This window comes from Ziziphus jujuba, chromosome 1 (genome assembly GCF_031755915.1).
Source record: "Ziziphus jujuba cultivar Dongzao chromosome 1, ASM3175591v1".
In the NCBI taxonomy this organism is placed as follows: Eukaryota; Viridiplantae; Streptophyta; class Magnoliopsida; order Rosales; family Rhamnaceae; genus Ziziphus; species Ziziphus jujuba.
In genome coordinates this window covers 3780850-3800013 of record NC_083379.1, presented here as the reverse complement: position 1 = coordinate 3800013, position 19164 = coordinate 3780850, and the positions used below count along the sequence as shown (strand labels likewise).

Here is a 19164-nt window from a genome sequence, read left to right as displayed (position 1 = left end):
AATTTTTGTCATTTTCAATTTTGAAGTCATTTTTTATTGAATAATACTCAATGAGTTTATTATTATTTTTATACAATTTTAAATTTTTGTTATACTTTAAATGAGTTTATTATTATCATTATACTTTAGTTTCCCAAATTAATAATTTTACTTAAAAAACATAAAATAACAAATTGGATTAGATAAATATTGTTTCAAAAGTTGACAAATATATAAAACATAATTAAGTTATATTAGATTAAGAGGCAAAGGTATTAATTTCTGTGCGCAGACTAAAAACATGTCCCGAAAATATCTTCATTCTTTTTTTTTTTTTTATAAAGACTTACTTAAAACATATCCGTGCGATTTTAATTGGAAAAGATTGGAATATCATGGTATATATGGACAAGGAAACGTACCCATGCGTTTAAAATTGGAAAATATTTTAGAAAATGCTTGGTGTATATGGACAATGGAAACGTGCAAGGAAGAGTTTCCAAATAGAGGAAAAAATAATTACTTTTTTGAAATTTTGTTAAAATAATATTATGTATCCAATTTTTTTTTTTTTTGTAAACATTGTTTGTCACATATATTTATTAATACATAGATTTGTCCAAATATATAATAGTTAATTGATTGGCTTTTTTTTATTGTTTATTTTTTTCTTATTAAGATGTGAATCAAAATCAATTAAGCTTCCATGTTTTGTCTTACATAAAAATAAATAAATTTTGCATAAAATCATAATCACAATCCCAAAACTTAACTAATTTTGGGAGGCCTAATATATATTTTCCTTCCTTTTCATATTATATATATATATATATTTTTATTCTCTAACCTACCATTTTTAAAATTTTCACCATGGACAAGGGAAACAATATAATATTATATAAAAGTTAGACATTTCCTTTCAAATGCCTTCATTCTTTTTTTTTTTTGTTTTGTTTTTTTTTTTTTTTTTTTTTGTTTTAAGACGTACTTAAAACATACCTGTACGATTCTGTGCGATTTTAATTGGGAAAGATTAGAAGATCTTGGTTTATATGGACAAGGGTACATTGGAAAAGATTGGAAGATCTTGGTTTATATGGACAAGGGAAACATACCCGTGCGTTTGAAAATGGAAAATATTTTAGAAAATGCTTGATGTATATGGACAAGGGAAACGCGCAAGGAAGAGATTCCAAATAGAGAAAAAAGTAATTACTTTTTTAAAATTTTGTTAAAACAATATTATGTATCAATTCTCTATTTTTTTTTTTTTTTAAACGTTGTGTGTGTGTGTGTGTGTGTGTTTTAACTATAAATTCCTTATTAGATAATTATTATATATGTTATATTATTTTTTCTATATATATATATATATATATATATATATATTTTTTTTTTTCTTAGAATGAGATAATATATGTGAAAAGGAGTTTTTTTTTTTACTTTTTTTAATTAATTTGTTTAGGAAGATATTTTGTTTTTGATTTGATTATAAAATAAAATAAAAATATATATGAATATATAGTATTTTTTCTATAAAACATTTTATTTATTTCATAATTATAAATGAAGATGCATTTTTTAAAACAAATATTGTAAAGCAAATTTAATATCTTTGAATACATAAATATATAAATAAAAAAATATAATATGTGATAAACTATTGGTTTTATATTAGGCCATATAAATCTTACTACAATGGCCATATAATATTATATAAAAGTTAGAATCCGGCCATATAGTTAGGCCATATATATATATATATATATATGGCCTAATATATATTGTAGTAAGTTTTTTTTTTTTTTGTTTTTTTTAGGCCATAAAATAATTACATTTGTGAAATAATAAGATTATGTTTTAAAAGATAAAATTGCTTTGTGAAATAATATATTAGAGAATCACAACTTTTTTTATTATTTTTTAAAATACATTTTAATTTGGCCTACAAATGTTTACCTCAATAGAGAAATGAAAAAGAAAAAAAAAAACTGATTCTATATAATTATATACTAAATTTAGTCCTCTAGATCTATGTTTTTTTTTTTTTTTCCATTGGAACATATTGATGATCTCTTGTAACCGATACCAATTTTGGGGAAAGTATTGATGATCTCTTTATTTATATCCTTTGGCATTATTATATAAAGCCTTCAAGTGATTTAAAATTCCAACAATTGGTTCCCATCGTATCGTTGACATAACCATGAACATAAACGATGTAATTTCATTAATTGAAACAATTTGAACACAGTTATAGGAGAAGTCTTTTTTTTTTTTTCCCAAAAAAAAAAGTTATATATTAAACCCGTTAAATTTTGAATTTCACTACTTCATTATAATACAACCTTTTCTTTTTTCTTTTAATAACTAATAAAATTATTTTTAAATTCAATTCAATTCACCCCTATATATAACATCACAAATAATTGAGTTTCGATTTCAAATCTTTTGCATTCTTTCTTGTTGACTTTTAATAACATAGTTTTATAATTGATTTTGTAATTATAATAAAAATCTATAAAAATTTAAAAGAAAAATCAGATGAATCTAGACAATGCGGAATCTAAGGCATGCACAACAATTGAAGGATGATGAAATTGTGAAATCCTTATTTGGTACGGTTTTGATGGGCCACAAATTTTAAATGTGACATATAAGGTAATGCTATCAGAACACACCCAAGGCTAGTATTGAAAAAATGGTAACATAATAAATTAGCCTTGAAATCAGTAAAATGGTCAAAGAATTAAAAGATATACATAGCAAACACAGGTTATAGTAGGCAATTTTCATCCATCGATTACATATATTATGCTACATCATGGGCTCTAAACCAATTTCTCCTTTTTATTCCATTTCCTCGCCAAAAGTTTCCCTTTACATTTTATTAACCCAAGGCTAGTATTGAAAAAATGGTAACATAATGAATTAGCCTTGAAATCAGTAAAATGGTCAAAGAATTAAAAGATATAAATAGCAAACACAGGTTATAGTAGGCAATTTGCATCCATAGATTGCATATATTATGCTACATCACCACCGGCTTAAAACCAATTTCTCCTTTTTATTCCATTTTCTCGCCAAAAGTTTCCCTTTACATTTTATTACCAAATAAATGCCTAATTATAAATAAACACTCTTTTATAGTCTCACTCTTGCTTTCTGTCGCTGAAAAGCTGAAAAAACACATAAATCTTTCATTAGTTTCACCACTTTGGTCCATAAACATTTTCTGTTAGATTACTTAACAATATGAAAACTTTGTTTATTTTTCAATGTTTTTTGGTTTGTGTTTCTCTGTAGTCTTGCCCCTAGCAGCTGTACAAGGAGGCTATATCGCAAAATTGCAAACGGGCAATTGGATACGTCTCTCCCATTTCACAAGGTCTAAAATTGCTTTCCTTTCTCTTTCTTTGCCTGTTTTTCAATGCATTTTTTTTGGCTGACATATTAAATATAAAAATACAAAAACAAACATGTAAATTTTTTGTTAGCATTGATTAGGAAAAAAAAAATGGCTTCCTCTCAGGTTGAAATGGCTTCGTGTGCACCATTTGGTTGTGTTTTGAGGGATCACAACCGGCGAGATCGATGCAGAGCAGAGATTAATGCCAGAGCCACGCAAACAGCATTGCAAAAGAACTTGAAGAACTTGGTCAGAAACCACCTCCAGACTTGCGTTTCAATCTCTCCTGAAACGTCACAGAACCAACAACAAATCAACGATCCAGATTCTTCATGGATTGGCAACAATGAAGAGGAAAGACAAACAAACGACGTCGACACCTTGGGGTTGGCAAATTCGGCAACTTCATCACCAGGGCCATCAACTTCTAGGAGAGAAGATAACAATGTTCTGGTTAGATCAGATAGTCTCGGTGAAATCTCAAGCCTTAGGGCTTCTTCTCTTGTACAAATATGGGAGAGAAGGCTAAGCAAGTCTCATAGTATGAACTCCAATGCAAGCAGGTGTGATTCTGGCACTAGTTGTAATGAGATTGCATCCTCTGCAGCTTCATCTGTTGATGAAAGATTCGATGTTTGCCCCGCGCCTGAGGATTCTTTTTCGGCTTGGAATGGCGAAAGGAATGCCCAAAGCGATCAACCATGTTGTTCTTCGTCTCAAGAACAAAGTCTGGATTCAGGAGAAAGTGAAAGGGTAAGAGTTGCAGATATTATTAGGAGATTCACAGCTGCTAATCAGGTACAGAGTTCATTATCTTCTTTGAGTGATGATAACTCTAGCACCAATGCATCACCGTCTGGCGAGCACGAACGTTCCTCTACTCCGGATCAATTAGAGCACAGAGGCTTTTCTCCTGTTACATATTCACCTCGGATCAGAGGGAGACAGGCTTTTAATGATTTGCCTATGCAAATAGAGCGTGACAGGCATGGAGAGCTTGAAAAATTGGTCGATCGCAGACTGGTTTCGAGATTCCCACAAAAAGATCAAATTCAGGTAATGCAGTCTCGTTTGTACCAACACTTTTAAGGGAACAACAACAACTCAAGTGGCAATGATTGTCCTGACTTTCATATCCAATAACATTCCATTTATTGATTGCTATTGAATTTAGTACTATTTCTAAGAACATAGCATGCTCTGTTTTTGCTTATTTGTGTGCAGTCTTTATTGCGGCATAGATTGCTACAGAGCAACATTGCAATTCACGAGCAAGAAGGCCCAGAATCAAGATCATCTCAATTCAATAAACAACCACAAAGTTCTACCATCATGCATTTGAGGTAAATCCTTTTTTCACTAAAATCTTTTATTTTGAGAATGTGCATTTCATTAAAGGTTTGAATGCATTATTCGTAACAAACATGTGTGTGTATTTGTATCATATGCATTATTTTTGTACCATTACTAACATAAATTATCCCTCCATCAAGAAGGCCTCAAAGGGAGATAGTAAACGACACCATAGATTCGGACAATTCTTCCATCCCCATTACACCTAATGAAGGTGCACACACTCATGAAGCTAATTGCACTGAGCAGCAAAGTCCAGTGCTTGAACAAAATTCATTGTCGTATGCAAGTGAAGATCTTCAAGAAAATTTGAATCCAAGTTCTGATGTTACATGGCAAGGAATAATTTCAGAGACCGGAAACCTTGAGTCGCAAAAAACAACAGATTCAACCACGTTGTCTGATGGTTGGTATACAAATGATGCAGCAGAAGAAGTCTGCAATTCAGAGAATGAGATGTGTCGGTTACGCGAAAGGTAAAACTTCCTCCACCCTTTTCCCATTCCCTTATTTTAAACTTCAAGATAGGTCTAAGTATAGTGAATTCAAAAATAGGTAGCATGGGTGGATTCACATATGAACACTGATCATCTAATCTACAATTTCATAACTCATAATTAGAAAAATATTTATAGAATATGTGTTTTTATACATTCCATCACTGAGATGAGTTTGTGATCTACGTATGCATCCATTGCAGAAGAACAGTATCAAATATTCTTTGCAGTGCCTTTAGAGACAGAATGGACAGATTAATGGTGACTCACTTAGAAAGACAAGTACATCAAGAAAATGAAGAAGAAGATGAGGAACAAAACAATGAACAATTGATGACTTTCCTGCAAAAACGCGTGCATCTAGCAGAAACTCAACAACAACATCAACAAGAATTGGAGGAGGAACAAGAACAACAGCAACAACAACATCTACAAGAGGAAGAGGAGGAGGAGAATGATGAGGAAGAGGAGGAGGAAAAAGAAGAAGAAATCGTAAATAGTGGTCAATATCAAGAGGGCAGTGATTATATTAGCCAATCCACTTCTTCACTGCAAATCCCGCCATCATCTCTACTTGGTTCATGGGGATGCCAGGACAATGAAGTGGGTGATGAGTCTGATCTGGCTACATCCACATCTCCAACTCCATCTCCACACCAACATTTACCTTCTCAAACTTACTATCATGGTACGACGCAATGCTCTCCGGCCAGAATTACTTCTTCAATTGTAAGTACTTTTTAATTTTTCTTTTTAAATCTGCTTCAGTTGCTTTCTGTCTATGATTCTCAATTTTATGTTGAAACTAACAAAATTCTATTGGATTTTTGTTAACTGGATATAGGAACTGGAAGCGATATACGATTTGAGAAGGCATATGGAGCAACTGTCGCATGAAATGTCTGAGCTGAGAAAATCAATGAAGGTTTGCATGGACATGCAGATGACCATGCAACAATCCATTAAACAGGAAGTTAATTCAGGTTTGTACATTTAGTTCTATTAATTTCTTCTAATTATGAAATAGGCTCATTGTTAATCATTCTTCTTCCATTCATTTATACTCCAATAATTCAACAATTAAAAACTGTGTTCTTTTTGGTACATAATTATTATATAAAAAGTATATATGGAAACTGAATATTGCAGCTCAAGGAGAAGGAACATCACGTGAAGGGGCACCAAAGAAAGGCAATTGTTGTATATGCTGGGAGGTGAAAGTTGACTCACTTTTGTATAGGTACTTGCTTAATTTTGAAGTTTACAAACTTTTTTCCTTGATTAAACATTCAAAATATATTCGGATATATATATATATATATATATTTGTATGTATGTATAAAATTTTGTTGTATTGTTTCAGATGTGGGCATATGTGCACTTGTCTAAAGTGTGCACATGAGTTGCAACGGAGCAGTGGAAAATGCCCAATTTGTGGAGCTCCAATAGTGGATGTTGTGCGGGCCTATATGGATACAAATTATCCCTCCATCGAATCCAGGGAGCGATTCGATAATGGTTTCGATCAGCAGGGTGCAACAGCTCACAGTGATAATCAGACTGATTCAAGAAGCCCTCAAAGGGAGATAGCAAATGACACCATAGATTCGGACAATTCTTCCATCCCCATTACACCTAATGAAGGTGCACACATTCATGAAGCTAATTGCACTGAGCAGCAAAGTCCAGTGCTTGAACAAAATTCATTGTCGTATGCAAGTGAAGATGTTCAAGAAAATTTGAATCCAAGTTCTGATATTATACGGCAAGGAACAATTTCAGAGACCGGAAACGTTGAGTCGCAAAAAACAACAGATTCAACCACGTTGTCTGATGGCTGGGATACAAATGATGCAGTAGAAGAAGTCGAAGACAATTACCAGCAATATTCAGAAACCAACTATGATTGGATTAGTGATATCTCACGTCCAAGGAGCCACTGGGAAGATCGTAGGAAAGCCTGGTACCAAAAGATGCATAACTGCAATTCAGAGAATGAGATATGTCGGTTACTCGAAAGGTAAAACTTCCTCCACCCTTTTCCCATTCCTTTATTTTAAACTCGAATATAGATCTAAGTATAGTGAATTCAAAAATAGGTAGCATGGGTGGATTCACATACGAACACTGATCATCTAATCTACAATTTCATGACTCATAATTAGAAAAATAATTATAGAATATGTGTTTTTATACATTCCATCAATGTGATGAGTTTGTGATCTATGTACGCATCCATTGCAGAAGAACAGTATCAAATTTTCATTGCAGTGCCTTTAGAGAAAGAATAGAGAGATTAATGGTGACTCACTTAGAAAGGCAAGTACGTCAAGAAAACGAAGAAGAAGATGAGGAACAAAACCATGAACAATTGATGACTTTCCTGCAAAGGCGCATGCATCTAGCAGAAACTCAACAACAACATCAACAAGAATTGGAGAAGGAGGAGGAACAAGAACAACAGCAACAACAACATCTACAAGAATTGGAGAAGGAGGAGGAACAAGAACAACAGCAACAACAACATCTACAAGAGGAAGAGGAGGAGGAAAAAGAAGAAGAAATCGTAAATAGTGGTCAATATCAAGAGGGCAGTGATTATATTAACCAATCCACTTCTTCACTGCAAATCCCGCCATCATCTCTACTTGGTTCATGGGGATACCAGGACAATGAAGTGGGTGATGAGTCTGATCTGGCTACATCCACATCTCCAACTCCATCTCCACACCAACATTTACCTTCTCAATCTTACTATCATGGTACTACGCAATGCTCTCCGGCCAGAATTACTTCTTCAATTGTAAGTACTTTTTAATTTTTCTTTTTAAATCTGCTTCAGTTGCTTTCTGTCTATGATTCTCAAGTTTATGTTGAAATTAACAAAATTCTATTGGATTTTTGTTAACTGGATATAGGAACTGGAAGCGATATACGATTTGAGAAGGCATATGGAGCAACTGTCTCATGAAATGTCTGAGCTGAGAAAATCAATAAAGGTTTGCATGGACATGCAGATGACCATGCAACAATCCATTAAACAGGAAGTTAATTCAGGTTTGTACATTTAGTTCTATTAATTTCTTCTAATTATGAAATAGGCTCATTGTTAAGCATTCTTCTTCCATTCATTTATACTCCAATAATTCAACAATTAAAAACTGTGTTCTTTTTGGTACGTAACTATTATATAAAAAGTATATATGGAAATTGAATATTGCAGTTCAAGGAGAAGGAACATCACGTGAAGGGGCACCAAAGAAAGGCAATTGTGGTATATGCTACGAGGTGTTCACCTTTGTATAGGTACTTGCTTAATTTTGAAGTTTACAAACTTTTTTCCTTGATTAAACATTCAAAATATATTTGGATATATATATATATATATATATATATATATATATATATATGTATGTATGTATAAAATTTTGTTGTATTGTTTCAGATGTGGGCATATGTGCACTTGTCTAAAGTGTGCACATGAGTTGCAATGGAGCAGTGGAAAATGCCCAATTTGTGGAGCTCCAATAGTGGATGTTGTGCGGGCCTATAAGGATACATAAAAGACAAATTTTGAACGAGTTCTTGCACTAGAGGACCGTCTGCTTTCTATTAAGAAAATATTAGAGTGAAGCGCATACATATTCAAGGAAAAAAAAGAAGTTTAATTTGTTTGTTAACATCATATATATAAGTCTACTTTGCTATATACATGACTTCTTTTTGTGCATGTCTAATCGGTATTACAACTATCAGAAATGGTTTCTCTTTTCTGCACACATATATGTTTTTGTAATGTGTTTTTTGAAGAGAAGCCCACATTAGCAAGCCCGGTTATTCTCTATTGATATAGTTTGAGAAAAGAAAAATCTCGTGGTTGTTATCTTACACATGTTTTGTCTTGCTTCAAAAATTATTGAATGAATGTCATGGTTTAAATAACAATATATATAATGTTACATCTCATCACACTATGGATAAGGGTCCCCCCCCCAATCTTTTGTACTTAAATGTTTGATAATTCGGGAAAATCTTTCATATGTGTTTGTTTTTTAATTTTTCTATGCAAATCTACTTTCATTTTCTCTTTAAACCTAAGTTAGAATGCAACTTTCATTTGCCTTCAAATACATGTGTATTATTATTGTATGGTGGTAGTAATTTTAAAATTATTTTCCGCAGAAAGGAAAAAATAAAAAGGATAAATAAAATAAGGATGGAAAGTGAGAATTAAGGAGAAATACATTTTGATTTCTTATGTTGTTTGGTACGTTAGAAAGAAAGAAAAATATCATCCCGGTTGTTTTGTATTTGAGGAAAAATTAATATATCAGCAATGAGTAGATTTGTTTTTAGAGCTAATTCTATAATTCTCCATTTAACTGACCAAAAAAAAGAGGAAATTGAAGCAAATTTTCTTAGCATTTCTCTCTCCTCACTCTGAATCAAACAAGCTTTTAGTTGAAATGTTTTGGTTTTAGAAGCAACACTAATTAAAGTACATTAAAATGTATCTACCCTTTCAGGTGTATATTTTGCAAATACCTAACTAATACACAGACACATTAACTCCGTGACACTATTTTTTTTCTCTCTCTAATTTTTTTTTTTTTTTCATGCCAATAAGACTTGAGGTACTAAATAGAAGCTAGCTTATAAATATTTGGTTGCTAAAATGCGAATGACCAATTTTGTATTGTAAAATTGGCAGGTTTATATGTAAAATTAACCAATTTTCTCTTTATATGTGGCCTAATATATATTGTAGTAAGTTTTTTTTTTCTTTTTTTTAGGCCATAAAGCAATTACATTTGTGAAATAATAAGATTATGTTTCAAAAGATAAAATTCCATAAAAGATAAAACTGCTTTGTGAAATAATATATTAGAGAATCATAACTTTTTTTTATTATTTTTTAAAGTACATTTCAATTTGGCCTACAAATGTTTACCTAAATAGAGAAATGAAAAAGAAAATCAAAAAAAAAATCTGATTCTATATAATTATATACTAAATTTAGTGCTATAGATCTATGTTCTTTTTTCTTTTTTCTTTTTTTCCTCCATTGGAACAAATTTTAGTTTCAAAAAAAAAAAAAAAAAAAAACACAAGTTGCAAATGATGAAAAAAAATGATGAGAAACAGAATCTCACTTTTAAAAAAATTAACAAAAAAAGAAATTTTCTTTTTATTGGGGTTGTTGATTAACATAAAGATATAAAAACAAATGGGTAACTTTTCTTTTTTTGTTCAAGGTCTATTATTTGGGTTTTTGTATCATTGATAATTGTTAAAGGTAAACTAATTATTTCATACACTTTTGTGTTCTTACTCTAAGGTCAAATCAGTAATTGCACCGATCAAAACAGTCAAATTTATTTTGTGTTAAAGATTGATAATGGATGCACAGTCCAAAAAAAAAAAGCAAGAATGAAAAGAATATAGATCAGATCTCAAAAGCACCAAAGATCACATTGTACACATGATGGTTAGTTTATTTTGTCATTATTTCTTTATTAATCCAATCTTTAAATTCTTGGAAGCTTTTGTTAAATAGATATAAATATATATATATATATATATATATATATATTTTATTATTATATACTTTGTAATTTTATATTTAGACTATTATTTCGTATTTTAAATGTTCATCATTATTCTTATTATTAGAATTTATTATGTAACATAAATAATCAGTCAAAAAAATGAGAATACAATTTAGTAGAAAAATAGAAAAAATGCTTGGAGCATGGCTTTAGCTTTATAGTATATTCCAAAATTATATTTATAAAGTTGCTCATAGTAACTAAATTTGGTCAACATACAGGAAATATACCGTCTCAAACAAGAGCATTAGATGGTTTTTTTGTTTCACCAAACACAAAGGCTATTTGTCAAAGTCAAGATTTGTTAAGAAGCTCACAAAGTTTCTCAAGAACCCCTTTTGAGTGATGCCACATATGGTATGATTATTTATTTATTTATTTATTTATTTATTTTACATTTTAGCAGTTTCAAAAGATAAAGATTTACTAATAGAAAATATCAATTTTGTGGCACTTTTGCAAAGAGAAGGAAGGCATTGCACATTTGTCAATAATACCAACTTCTCTCAAGTTAGTTTTGGATATGATGAATGCAACAAAGCATCTACACCATTAAATGCACTATCTTCTGGGAAGCACATAATAATAATGGATCTACCGTTGAAGGTTTTAATGCAATGTCAAATACTTTTTCAGATAAATATGTTTCTCAAGGTTTTTCAGAAAACACATGCAACTTAAATAATGGTACGGTGCTTTATGAAAAAAAAAATTCAGTTATTTAAATTAATACTATTAATTTACTTTTTTAGTTAAATCCATAATTATTGTTTCAGAAGTGATCATGGAAATAGATTTGCCAGTATATAATATTCAATTGAATATTATTGGTGTATTCTAACCTTTTAAAGTATATTAGTTAATTTTTTTAATTTAAAACTATATGATTATTTATTTAGTCTCATTAGTTTGCTATGTTGTAGGTAATGAAAATCCTATCAATTCTAATGTCACAAGGAATGGTGATTGTGGATATGATGGTACAATTATTGTTATACAGAATTCCAATTGTCATAAGCAAATGTACTATTATAATTTGATTATTTACTAATTGTTTTACCTTTTTTTCGGGGATGAAGTGGAATGCGGTGACTTCTCAACTATGGGTATATTTTTAGGATTTTATTGTTTTTATTTCACAATTGCTTATATTGCTTATATGTGAATTTTAATAGTATTCACCCTTTATGAATTTAATGCATACTATTAGGATATCGGAGATCCTTGCAATAAATGTGAATTTTGTGGTGCATTATTTTGGTATGATGAAAGGGTTAGAAAGGATTACAATTCATCAAAACCAAAATTCTGTTTGTGTTGTACGCGAGGGAAAGTGGAGCTTCCAATGATGCAAGACCCTCCTTAAATTCTTAAGTATCTACTTTATGGTGCAGACGACAAAAGCAAGTATTTTCTTGAAAATATTCGGTCATACAACAGCATGTTTTCTTTTACATCCATGGGAGGAAAGATCGATTCAAGTGTAAATCGTGGAAGAGGGTCTCCTGTATTTAGGTTACATGGTTAAAATTACCATAAGATTGGAATTTTATTGCTGCCAAAAGGTTCACTGCCAAAGTTTGCGCAATTGTATATTTATGACACTGAAAATGAAGTATCAAATAGAATACAAGCTGTCAGGTAATCAGTGTTTTCCGAAATTTTTGTTTTGCATACTAATATATATAACTACTTATGCTAACAATGATTGTTATTTTTATATATGTATCAGCCAAAATTTGGACATCAAAAAACTGCACTGAGATTGTTCATGACTTGAAGATGATGCTTGATGAGCATAATGTTTTAGTTAAGTCACTTAGAATGGTAAGGGATACAATTCGACAACATGACTCCTCAAATTTGAAGCTCAGAATCATTGCAAGGAGAGAAGGAAACGGAAGGATGTACAATTTACGAACTATATCAGAAGTTGCAGCTTTGGTATTTAGAGACTTTGAAACATCTCCGGCTAATAGAGACATTATAGTTGAAACTCAAACTGAAGAGTTGAAATGGATCAACGAATTAAACGCTTCATATCTTGGACCTCAATTACCCTTTGCTTTTTCCATATGGCCAGGATGGATATCGAGAGGATGTTCTACTAAAGCAGTCAGACACAAAAACATCTGCTAGAAGGAAATGATTAAGCATGAGAGAATTCTATGTCTATAGATTACAAGAAAGAGATAATGAGTCCCCAAATATTTTATTTTTAAAAAGATTGTTCCAGCAATTTTTAGTTGATGCATATACGATGGTTGAATCATCGTGTCTATTATATATACGTACCCATAAAAAAGAATTGAGATCCGAGATGTATAGAGGTTTGGCAGAAGCAATTTTAAGAGGAGAAACAGATGCTTCTTCACAAGGAAAACGTGTTATATTGCCTTCTTCTTTTACAGGTGGGGCACGATACATGATTCAAAATTACCAAGATGCAATGGCAATTTGTAAATGGGCTAGATACCCTGAGCTTTTTATCACACTTACATGTAGTCCAAAATGGCCAGAGGTTGTTCATTTTGTAGAAAGTAGAGGTTTAAAACCTGAAGACCAGCTAGATATACTTTGTAGGATATTCAAAGTCAAGCTAGATCAGTTGGTAAAAGATCTCAGACAAAACAAGATATTTGGAAAAGTCAAAGCAGGTAATTTTTCATATTTATCTGATGAATGTTTTTTTATAAATTGCATCCTTTAAATAATATTATTTAACTAATATAAATATAATCCTACAACAATATATATATATAATTGATGATATATGTTTGCTATCAGAATTTTAATATTAAAATACGTTGCTACAATAATATACACCGTTGAGTTCCAAAAACGTGGATTGCCACATGCACATACACTGCTTTTTTTATATCAAGAAGACAAATGTCCAATAGGTGAAGATATTGATAAGATCATTTCAGTCGAAATTCCCGATGAAGCAAATGATCCAAAATAATATGTTGCAATTAAAAATTTGATGATGCATGGACCATGCGGCAGCTTAAGAAAAAATTCTCCATGTATATTGGATGGAAGATGTACAAAACATTTCCCCAAAAGGTATGTTGATTGCACTACAATTGATGAAGATGGATATCCAATTTATAGAAGGAGAGACAACGGAAGAACAATTGAAAAGAATGGAATTGCCTTGGATAATAGATATGTCGTTCCGCATAACCATTACTTACTTTTGAAGTATGGTTCTCATATGAATGTTGAGTGGTGTAATCAGTCAAGATCTATTAAGTATCTTTTTAAATATGTCAATAAAAGACATGATCAGGTCACCGCAACTTTTTATGGAAGTGCTAATGACAGTAATGTGCATGGTCACATGGATGAAATAAATATGTACTATGATTGCAGGTATATTTCACCATGCGAGGCAGATTGGAGAATTTTTGATTTTGATATTCATTATAGAGATCCTGCAGTTGAGCGATTGAATTTCCATCTTCCCAATGAGAAAAACATAATATTTCTAGATACTGATTCAATTGATGCTATCATGAATCAAAATACCGTGAGCAAATCGATGTTTTCAGCTTTGATGGACGCAAATAAAAAATATGTTGAAGCGAGGGAGTTGACTTATGCAGAGTTTCCTACTAGATTTGTATGGAAGAGTTCAGAAAGGGCATGGCATCCAAGGAAGCATGGATTTGCAATTAGACGAATGTTTTTTGTGCCTCTAGGATGCGGTAACATGTACTATTTGAGAATACTTCTTAACATAGTTCGGGGATTAAGAAATTTTGAAGAAATAATGAATAGAAATGGCATTCAATATAATTCTTTAAGAGATGCTTGCTATGCACTTGGTTTGTTAGATGATGATAAAGAATATTTTGATGGTATAGCTTAAGCAAGCCATTGAGGATCTGCATATTATTTGAGAAATCTATTTGCAACTTTGTTGCTGTCAGATTCATTAACGAGGCCTGAATTTGTTTGGGAATAAAGTTGGCGGTATCTATCAGATGATATACTCTACAGACAATGCAACATGCTCCATCATCAAGGTTTTATATGCTCTTTAATGTTTTTATTTACATAACAATAATGATTAGTATAATTTGATTGTTTATTTATTCTACTTGACAGATTTGCATCTGACTGACGAAGAGATAAAAAATTACACTCTTCTAGAGATTGAGAAGATCTTACGAAGTTGTGGAAAAAGTCTTCGTGACTTTCCAATGATGCATTTCCTTGGTACCATTGATGTTTCTTGCTGCCAAAATAGGCTTATACAGGACGAGCTGCGTTATGATAGAATTGCTTTGGCTGAAGACCATAATAAGTTTGTATCAAATCTCACAGTTGAATAAAAAAATGTTTATGAAACAATTATGGGTGTTGTTGAAGGTATCAAATCTGGTATATTCTTTGTGTATGGATATAGAGGTACTGGGAAAATTTTTATCTAGAAAACTCTATCAGCAGCATTGAGATCAAAAGGGAAAATTATGTTGACTGTAACATCGAGTGGTATAGCATCTATTCTTCTACCAGGAGGTAGGACAGCACATTCAAGGTTTGCTATACCTCTTGCTCCAAATGAAGATTCAACTTGCAACATTAAACAAGGTAGTCCACTTGCTGAGTTGATTGTCAAAACCGAACTTATCATTTGGGATGAAGCACCTATGATGAATAGATATTGTTTTGAAGTGTTGGACAGGACTATGAGAGATATTTTAAGATTTAGCAATCTACTAAGTTTGGAGCAATCTTTTGGAGGTAAAACTGTTGTGTTTGGAGGAGATTTCAAACAAATTTGCCTGTTATCCCAAAACGAAGTAAGCAAGACATTGTTCTCGCAACTTTATCATATTTGTGGAAATATTGTAAAGTTTTGAAGTTGACAAAGAACATGAGACTTCAAAGTATTGACTCGGACATTGAAGGCTTTTTCAGAATGGATATCAAGTAGTGGAGATGGAACAATTGGCGGTCCAAATGATGGTCATACAATGATTCATATACCTGATGATCTTTTGATAAAGGATACAGAAGATTCAGCTGCATCTATTGTAAATAGCACATATCCTTCTTTCTCAGAGAATATTAATGACCCATCATATTTTCAAGAAAGAGTCATACTTGCTCTGACTCTTGACATTGTTGAATCCATAAATAACTATGTGAGTTCCCTTAATCGAATTAAGGAAAATACATGTTTAAGTTCTTATGCAACTTGTAGATCTGATTCGAACATTGATCTTATAGGAGATCTTCATACACCTGAATTTTTAAATGCTATAAAATGCTCCGGGATGCCTAATCATCAGTTGAAATTGAAGGTCGATGTCCCCGTTATGCTATTAAGAAATGTTGATCATTCTTTGGGGTTGTGCAATGGGACTAGATTGGTCATTACAAGGCTTGGCAATCATGTTCTCAAAGGAAAAGTTATTTCAGGAAGCAATGCCCGGGTTTAAAGTTTTTATTCCAAAAATGACTTTAACTTCATCGGACCCAAGGTTGCCTTTTAAGTTTAAAAGAAGACAATATCCTTTGGTTGTATCACATGCTATGACTATTAATAAGAGCCAAGGTCAACCTCTTTCGCATGTCGAACTTTTTATTAAAAAACCAGTTTTCAGTCATGGACAATTATATGTTGTAGTCTCCAAAATTACAAATAGAAAAGGATTGAAGATATTCATTTATGATAAAAATGGAAAACCTATCAATTCAACCACTAATGTGGTCTTTGAAGAAGTTTTTGAAAATTTAAATTAATTATGTTAAATTGAAAATTTTGGTTTAATATTATTTTTATAATACTTTATATATGATTTGATTATAATTCATTTTTACATTTATTATCAAAATAATATATAGCAATTGTATATGCCGTGCATCGTACGGGTATGTATCTAGTTGAAATTCATAGAACCTAATTAACCAAGCAAATCCACCACTTGCCACTTAACCCAACCCCCAAAAAACCAAAAAAAAAAACAAAAAAAATCTTTCTACTTATGATCGATTCCAGGACAATGCTCAAAAGGGAAAAAAATAAAAAGAATAACAAAGATTGACCTTACGAGAAAAAAAAAAAAAAAAAGAGAGAGAGAGAAAAGAAGGAACATACTAAAGACAAAAATTCAAAAAATCAAAAATCAAAAGAGATTTTTAGCTATGGTTTTTTAAAAAATCATCATCAAAAGGGAAAAGAGTCAACACTAGAATCTATAAGCCTTCATTTAGAACGTATTCCAAGGACAAGTAAAGAAACAGGAAAAGGAACTTTATTTTATGAAAGTAAAATCCACTTATAGGAAATTCTTATTTGTATATTCTTATTCTAAAATTATATTTCTATGTTTGGTCTAACCAAACTTCTATATTTGGAGTCTAGAATCCAATAAAGTTAAAAAATTTAAAAAAATTAAAAGTCCTCGTACGTGTTTCATGAAGATGAATATATATATATATATATATTTAACAAGACAATGTTAAATATTTTCCTTAACCTTATAATATTATTTTTGACTTTTTCCACCTAATGCATGTTTACCTTGCATTGGCCATATATGTTTACCCTATATAAACACACGATATTACAGCAAGAAAAATTTCGCTCCATTTGTTTAATTTATTAGCGCGCACAGTGATTACTGCATCCACCAGCTTACATCATTCAAGCATCTTTTATGTGTAGCAAAATGTATAAAATGAAGGGGGGGAAAAAAAAATGAGGTCTCTAATGCGTTACAAACAGATGAACTAATTTGAAGCAAACAAGCGCCCACAACTTTCAGGACCGTCATTCTCGCAAAAGATGAAAATGTTCTCTGAAAATCCCGCAATCATTAGGGACACAAGCTAAGCATCATCTTCATCTGCATGTTATTGAAATTATTAAACTCTCACTGCTTGAGAGAACACTTTATTCAAATGTATCAAATAAACAAATAATTTCATACATATATATGAATCAAACATGTAACACATTAAATATAAATAGCATTTATATGAACAAACATACATCTCTAATTAATATAGACAAGTATTCTTACCAACGTAAAGTGGGATAGAGTAAATACAACATTGTGTAAAGAGTCTTAATAAAGGGTAGAGTCAAATTATTAGACAATATACATATTTGACACAGCAAAAAGAAAAATCTTTCCCATTAACAATTTTAATAATTGGCAAAGATGAGATGCTAGAAAGAATACTTAACAATAACGAATAAATACATAATAAATAGCAAAACAAGGAAAAAGATTCAAGTTAGAGCAAATATGCTTGAGTTCTGGGTTCAAGATAACCGAAAAATAGCGTCCAAATCTTAAAGACCACCTACTCTGGCAAACCACTCATCTTAAAACCATTAGTGTTGCATCTCTTATGTTTTTCAACTTGCACAATACCACATGCTAAAATCCAACCTCTAAACAGGAAAAACACCTTAGTGTTATCCCCCATAGTTTCATACAAGCAAAGAGGATTTGAAAGCAACCATGGAAACCACAAGTATTGCCAGACACAATACTATGTGGCAAGCCCATCAAGTACTCTAGCAGAGACCACTTTAACCTCATATCATCACATGCTAATAGGATACTCCTACATCAGGAGTATTGGATCCTTACCAATGTGGCAAGGTCAAATCAAGGATAGAATCCCCTTGATCCACTTTACAGTGAAAGATCCATAGACATTGGGTGAGACAAAGGGAAGAAGGTGAAGAGGAATAAGAAGATTGAAATGAAGAAGTAAACATTTTACAGAGAAAACAACTGGCATGTACTCAAAACATGTTCTCTAGTTTAAAACCACAATAATGTAGTTTAAAAAATTTTTAAAAATAAAGGGGGGAAAAAAAAAGTACAAAGCCAAACAAGAGCTAAATAACCTATAAAAAATAAATATTAAAAATTAGTATAATCAACTTCATTTTTGTAACTTGGAAAGCATGGTGGAACATGTCCACTTCATACATTAGGTTTCCAGAATATTAAAACTACACCAAGTGAGAACCACCAAAAGAATATAGTTACAGTTTCCCAGAGAACTTCCTGCAATAAAACCAGCATGATGGACAGCAGACTAGCTTACTAAGAGCAAGTCTCGGAAGATCACGTAGAAAATAAGGGCAACACAATGTCCAAGCACAAATTACGCTTACAATATGGTCAGACAGTGATAACAAGTAGGTGAAGACCAAAATCAAAAAGAGAAAAACAATTGATGATGATCAACCAACTCTGTCAAAGCCTAATCTCAAACTTAGCGGCATCGTTTCCCTTTTTTTTTTTTGCCCCCCCGATTTCCCGGTTGTTCGCTC

General features: G+C 31.6%; 2 protein-coding genes and 1 pseudogene across 2 annotated transcripts; all 3 read left to right on the top strand.

Moving 5' to 3' along the window:
• The first annotated feature begins 3517 nt into the window (after positions 1-3517).
• On the top strand, positions 3518-8801 carry LOC107403640 (stress response protein nst1). The gene is made up of 12 exons (XM_060812473.1): positions 3518-4444; positions 4613-4731; positions 4885-5217; positions 5772-5967; positions 6083-6163; positions 6388-6452; positions 6602-7258; positions 7483-8041; positions 8157-8295; positions 8340-8413; positions 8462-8544; positions 8684-8801. The coding sequence occupies exons 1-12, from the start codon at positions 3518-3520 to the stop codon at positions 8799-8801; spliced, it is 3351 nt and encodes a 1116-aa protein (XP_060668456.1).
• Positions 8802-13167: 4366 nt separating this feature from the next.
• On the top strand, positions 13168-15190 carry LOC132799352 (uncharacterized). Its single transcript, XM_060812453.1, has 3 exons — positions 13168-13504; positions 13946-14713; positions 14964-15190. The coding sequence occupies exons 1-3, from the start codon at positions 13168-13170 to the stop codon at positions 15188-15190; spliced, it is 1332 nt and encodes a 443-aa protein (XP_060668436.1).
• Positions 15191-15508: 318 nt separating this feature from the next.
• Positions 15509-16607, top strand: LOC132799327 (uncharacterized; annotated as a pseudogene).
• The last annotated feature ends 2557 nt before the right edge of the window (positions 16608-19164 follow it).